The 6,395-nt window shown below is 43.0% G+C and overlaps 1 protein-coding gene across 1 annotated transcript in view; it reads right to left on the reverse strand.

Annotated features, from left to right (window-relative positions):
* The window catches only part of ZNRF2 (zinc and ring finger 2), a 50,584-nt gene extending 44,189 nt beyond the window's left edge, over positions 1-6,395 (reverse strand). The window contains exon 1 of the mRNA XM_062496699.1: positions 5,927-6,395. Coding sequence (XP_062352683.1) covers positions 5,927-6,395 — 469 coding nt within the window. The remainder of the gene's footprint in view (positions 1-5,926) is intronic.

A 6,395-nucleotide genomic window follows, 5' to 3' on the forward strand; every position in this document is an offset into this window, starting at 1 on the left:
AATAGAAACCTGGAGCACTCAAGGATTTCTCACTTTCTTTTCACAGGTTAAACATCTGCTAGAACAACATGCTCCATTACCACAGTAAATGAACACAATCTGTCAAAATGACCATACACCTCTCCTGAAACTAATTAAGCCATTAATAGGCAGTAGGCACACTGCAGAAAAATCTTGAAAATAATGTAAAATTGCTTGTACACAAATAGCAAGTAAAACCTACCCTAAAATTTTTACATTATTCAAAACTTAAAAGATTCCTGCAAGGCTAAGAGAGCAATTCAAGAACATTTGCATTATGTTTTCCATGAGCAGCTGGAAAGAACAGGGGAGGAGAACTTACCCAAACAGATGAATAGGCAACATGTTTTAAAAATAGTTTTGAATTTCTAGCAGTGACAAAAGGCTTTCTTTATGAGACAAAGAAATTACTTGGGAGATTGCTGAAGACTAGTCTGCAATTGTATGACAGAACACGAGGAGAGACACTCTGTCAGGGTTACATAGGTATTCAAAAGACATTAAATAAGAGGAAGGCCTTTGTTTAAACTGGCACTGCAAAGGTTCAGTCAGGTATTATCACTACCTTGATAGCCAAAAGAAATATTTATATAAGCCATTACAATTTGGCTGTTTCCTTTTCTTCAGACGGTTAACTATTTACATTTCTCCCGCAAATGGCAGTGCTGTCATTTTTTATTATTTGGCTTCTCCTAAACCCTTTTGTTTACCAAGCAGGAAGAGGGGAACAAAAAACAAAAAACAAAACTTCAAAAAGAAGCCTTTCAAAGATCCCCTATCACTCACCTCAGTCTTTACTTCACTGCCCCAAGCTACTCATCATCACAGAGACGGGTCTCCAGCTGAAGGAAATGAAAGATGACTCCCAGGGATTTCATGAGCACCACTAGAAGACTCAAAACAATTCTTCTTTTAGCTCACTTTGTCCAAATGCTTAACATTTGAGACTATAAGCACTCTCCTGACTGAGCTGGAGCAGGTGGCTGGTGGGGTTAGACTTTTTGCTACTTTTTCTTGTTCCCTCCTCAGGAGGTTTTACACCTTTGCTACCAAACCAGGAACTGAATTGCCCATTAAATATATGCAGGAACAGAGAAGCTCAACTAAACACTGTAACAGTGAGACTCTGCAAAGGGACTAGATACCTCAAACTCATCAGACAGAACAGACCTCCTAAAGCTCATTATCAATAGACTTCTCCTTGGGCTGCTCTCCTAGCACAAGGGATTTCTCAATCTGTGTTTTGGTGAAGGGGATACTATTGTATTTAAAAAACCCCCCATATCTTCAGAGACTGCAAAAGTGACTTCTCTCACTTCGGAGTCAACTCATTCATATAACTGAACGTATCTATCCCCTGTCCCCACCAGCCCAACAGTCCTGTTGCAAGGCATACTTCCCAACCTTTCTCCCAATTCAGGGGGCAAATACTTCAGAGTGCCCCTTTGGCTGGCAGAATGAGAACAGCATTAAGTCTGAAGTATTTCAGAGTTTCATAATTTCTCAAAGCAATAGTACGTGTGTCATACTGGAAGAGAAGGGCAAGAAAGTGCCCAAAGGACATTCAAAACTCAAAAATACATCCAAATGTATCATATAACCACACAGATCTGATGGGAAACAAAACATGATGTGGCCTTCTAGGCAGTTTGAGAGACAAAAAAACTCTTCTGAAAATTCACATCATTCTTCTATGGTTACCTGCTTCCCACAATCCAACTAGGAATTCAGGTTATAACCTGAGGCTTTCATAAAATTTCTTTTATAGAATGAAGAATTCACTCATTACTTCTACTGTTATTACAAACAGATGCTATTATAATATACCTACAAGGTTCTACCCATCCTGTGCTATGTACATTCAGTAGCTGGTGATAAATCCTGCACTGTAAAGTATTTCATGAAAGAAGTCTGATCATTATTTGGCTTAAGAAGAACGTAACAAACTTCCTTTTCCTAATAAAGTTGAACAGATGCAACTTCATCTCCAAATCATTTCTCCCAATCTTGACATAAGCATGAAAGCTGTTAACAGCTGTATCTAACAACACTATATATTTAAAAATCTATCTGCAAAAACATCCTATAAAATTGTATATTACCATATACAACACAAACTGAGATTTTGTATAATACCTGTACAGTCTCTGCTCAATCATCTTGAAAGAAGAACTGATTAAATTTTGAAAATTTTAAAAACTCAGTATGTTTGAGTTTCAGCTATCTTAAGATGAATTTTTATATATTACTCCCTAAGAGAGTCTTAATTACAAAACAAAACAAAAAAGAGTTTAATGGTGTTATTGTCTTACAACAACATTCCCAAATTAGAACACCAGAAGGATACCTATACTACAAATTTTGCCAAGAATTCTCCCAATTATGACCACCCAGAAACAGGAACATAAACACGAAGAGGGTTCTGAGGACCTCTCAACACTTTAAGTGATGGAAGTAACACATCAGGAATTACCCAAAACATAGACCATCCCAAAAGTCCATTTTTAGCTGAACCAACTGCATCACTGACAAAAACAAGCTATAGTATAACTACAGTGGTAGCTTTGCTGCAGTGCTGACAAGTATATAATCTCTAAAAACACAGTGAAAAACTAATGTGAATATGGCCCCATGGTCCTCAGGGCCAACTCTCCTACACATAACAGAAGGTAAGAATATTTACTTTGGGGCTGGAGGAGAGGGGAAGTCCCATTCAGTGAGGAATAGAGTAGGGAAACTACTGGTCAAAATTCCTGATAAGTGTTATCACCTTAAAGGAAGCTGGAACTTGGCACTGTGTTGCAAGAAAGCTCTTGAATGTCACGCACAGGTTTGGCCTCTCTGGGAGTGCCATAAGTTCTTATGGAATTTGGGTCTCACTCTGCTTAACGCTCTAAGCCTACATCAGGCATGCTCACAGCACAAAGTTAAACACACACTTTTTTTTTTTTGTGAGACCAAGGACCTGATTATTGAGTGAACTGAACTCCCCCTGAGATGAGACAAAGCTACACAGCAGTATTTACTTTACTATGTGTTGTTCATAAAAGTGCCTTAGCCTGAGGTCAGATGGGAACACGAGACCTTCAGAGTCAGGAAAGGCTGTTAGTACTACAGTTACTACTAAAGGAACACAGGCAATAACTGAACATACTTACCAATACATTAATGTAATTCTTATATTCCCATTCAAATGGTGCACTAATAAGCTTAGTACAGATTTCAGCATCTTACATCAGAGGGTTAATATTTATACATTACCTCAGCATGCAGAACAGCTCAGTAAAAGTGACAATAGAGCGTAATTCACTAATGGCAAATTAATTACAGTAATTTAACAAATGCAACACCCACGTGTCACTGACTGACGAAGCCAAGCAGTATGCCTAAAAACACAAATAGCTGGAGATTCAGTTCAACTTATAGAAGGTATTCTTGCTCCTTTTTATTTTAATTTTCGCAGAATTGCTATGCTAATCCTCACAATTAATTTTGGCAGTTTTCAAGATAAAAAATAATTCAGCTAATTTGCAAGTTACAAAACAAGGGAGGGGACTTCAGGCATGCTCAAGACATACAAGATAAATGCCAGATACCACACCTAGACAAGCTTGAGCTAGTTACCATCAGGACAAAAACAATGCTTCAAGTTATTTTTCAGAATGCTGATGCTATTAATGTATGATATCCAGTTGGGCTACTTTTCCCAAGCATGTCGTTACTATAAGGAATCAAGAAAACACAAAACACGCAACTAAAAAAGGATGGCAACGCTGAGTGGGATGCGGAGTAATGTATTATTCACATCACAGAATATTTAAATTGAAAGAAAGAATAATGCTTCAAGTGAGGCCTTCTTCACAGGTGTTGCAGTATTACGATGAAGCAATTATTCATCCCACTAAGATACACTGTCTTTATGTGGTCATAAGATAGTTATTAATCTATTTGCTTCTTCACTAAAAATCATGCTGTATCTTGAAACTTGCCAGTTATACTCCTAACACGTGGCGGCCCTTATTTTTCACTAGTGAGTAGATGAAGACAGTGTACCCCTCCTGCCACTTCTGCACCAGTAAAAGCAACAAGCTTTGCATCACACCAAGAACAAATTACAGTGCAGTACAGCATTTAAAAACTTATTACATGCCATAGAAAAGTAAGATCAAATTCAGAGCTATTTTGAAGAGACTTTCCTGCCCCTGAATACAGCTTCCTAGGTTATTAATCCTCATCACTTCGTTTACATTCAATCCACTCCCTCCTGGCACCAAGGCAAGTTACGGGAGGCAAGTTAAGCAAGGAGGGGGAAAAACAAGTTTCACCTTTGAGCAGCAATTGGCTACACATTCCATGATTCCCTTGTGCTTAGCACGAGCTGAACGACACTCCATGATAGCCCATCCTCTCATCACTAGAAGAAACATATTCACCTTCTTCCCCCTCAAGGTACTCTGATGGTGTAATGAGAATCCTTGCAACAAACTGCTCCTGTCCAGCAGCTTGGTACTACGAAAATACTTACGTTTTCTTTCTCAGAGGAAAATATTATTTTATCATAATAAGGTTTGACAGCTTTCTGTTAATGTTCAACCACTGGGACGAGGCATTTTCAGATACAGGAAGTAACAGCTATGCTGTCTTGAGGTCACCATGCCAGAGGCGGCAGACCATGTGACAGAAACCTCGTGTACCCTGCGAGGGTCAGGCTGCACACAGCTCTGCTTTGACTAAAATCTGGGTGAATTACAGAAAATAAGAAAGCCAACCTGCTAGAAATAGTATTCACAAATGGATTAATAAGAATGCAGAAACATAGAAATTTTACATTTAGACTCTTCTTTCCCCCTAAAAAAAAGAAGCTTTTAGGTATTAAGTTCATATAGACGTATATACTTATCTTTATTTATATAAATGTATATGTATGTATTTAAAATATGAGTGGAAGAATACATCCATTAAAAATAAAACTTGCACATTGTTTGACCTATATGAACAGTCTTCAGCAGTACTTAAAGGAGTCAGCAACTTTGAACGCAGCTGCCAACAGACAAGATGATTTTCAGCTTCAAGGTAAAAAACACAGGCAGTAAAATGCTCGTCCTATCCAGCCCAATTAATCTCGCTAGCGCAACACAGACAAAAAAAAAAAACCAAAAAAAAAAAAAAAAACAACAAAAAAAACCTACAACGCGCTCCACGTTTAATGTGCTTCTCAAAGGGCCTCAGCTTTCTTGTTATTTTAGAGTTGAGCCGAGTGCTCCTCCTGCCTCAAGAGCACATGTGCCCATCCTCAAGGCTACGGGGTACCGGAGCTGCAAGCCCGTACTCCAGCGGCAGGGACTGCTTATCCGGCTCTGCTCACCTTTTAGAGGGTGCATTAAGAAACTCAATTTAACTTCTGTTCTTCTGTACCGACTTTCTGAACAGAGAACCCGAGAACTGAGAAAGAGGAACAAGCATCAGCCACACATTAATCAGTGCCTATAGAGGGGTTTGGCCCGATTTTAGAATAAACGGCGGAGACACATGATCCAATTAAATTCTAATTATGTAAGTAGCAGGCAAGAGTATTTACACAGGCACTGATTACAGCTATTAGAGTCTAAAGTCGCCGGCCGGAGAGGCTCCGCTTCCTCCCCGCCGCCGGGCTCGTTTCATTTTTTAACCTCCCCTTGCGCAGCTCTCCTTACAGACAATAGGAGACGCCGGCCCGAGAGCCCCGTCTCCAAACCCGGCCGCCAGCCTGGAGGAGCCGCAGCTCCCCCCGGAGTGATGATTCATTACCCGTCCCACCTCGGAGCCGGGAAAAGACACCCCCACACCCCATCCCACCGCCCGCAACCCCGGCCCCCCAGCACCGGGAGAGGCAGCGAAACCCTCCCGCCCCGACAGTGCCCCTTACCTCCGAACAGGTGCGGCGAGAGGTGCGCGGGCAGCGAGCCGATCACTAGCCGGGGCCCGCCGGAGGAGCCGCCGCCGCCCCCCGCGGGCCGCTCCCGGCCGCCCTCCTCCGGGGTGCTGCTGACCGAGTCCTGCGAGCCGTAGGGGCCGCTGCTGTGGGGGATGTTGAAGGCGGACTGCGCCGCCCGGGCCCCGGAGGCCGTGGCGCCCCCCAGGGATCTGCTCCGGGGTGCCGACCCCGCAGCACTCCCCGCCGATGCCGCCGCCGCTCCTCCGGCCGCCGCGCCGCCGGGAGCAGCGTGAGGCGCGGCCGCCAGGTGCGCGTAGCGCCCGCCGCCGCCGCCGGCCGAGCGCCCGCCGGTCCCGTTAGCGCCGCCGCTGCTGCTGCTGCTCGAGGAAGGCAGGTCCCCGCCCGAGTACGCCCGGGTGCGGCCATTGGCGGCGGTGGGGCTGCTCTGCTTCGCGCCCAT

Source organism: Cinclus cinclus, chromosome 1 (assembly GCF_963662255.1).
Source record: "Cinclus cinclus chromosome 1, bCinCin1.1, whole genome shotgun sequence".
In the NCBI taxonomy this organism is placed as follows: domain Eukaryota; kingdom Metazoa; phylum Chordata; class Aves; order Passeriformes; family Cinclidae; genus Cinclus; species Cinclus cinclus.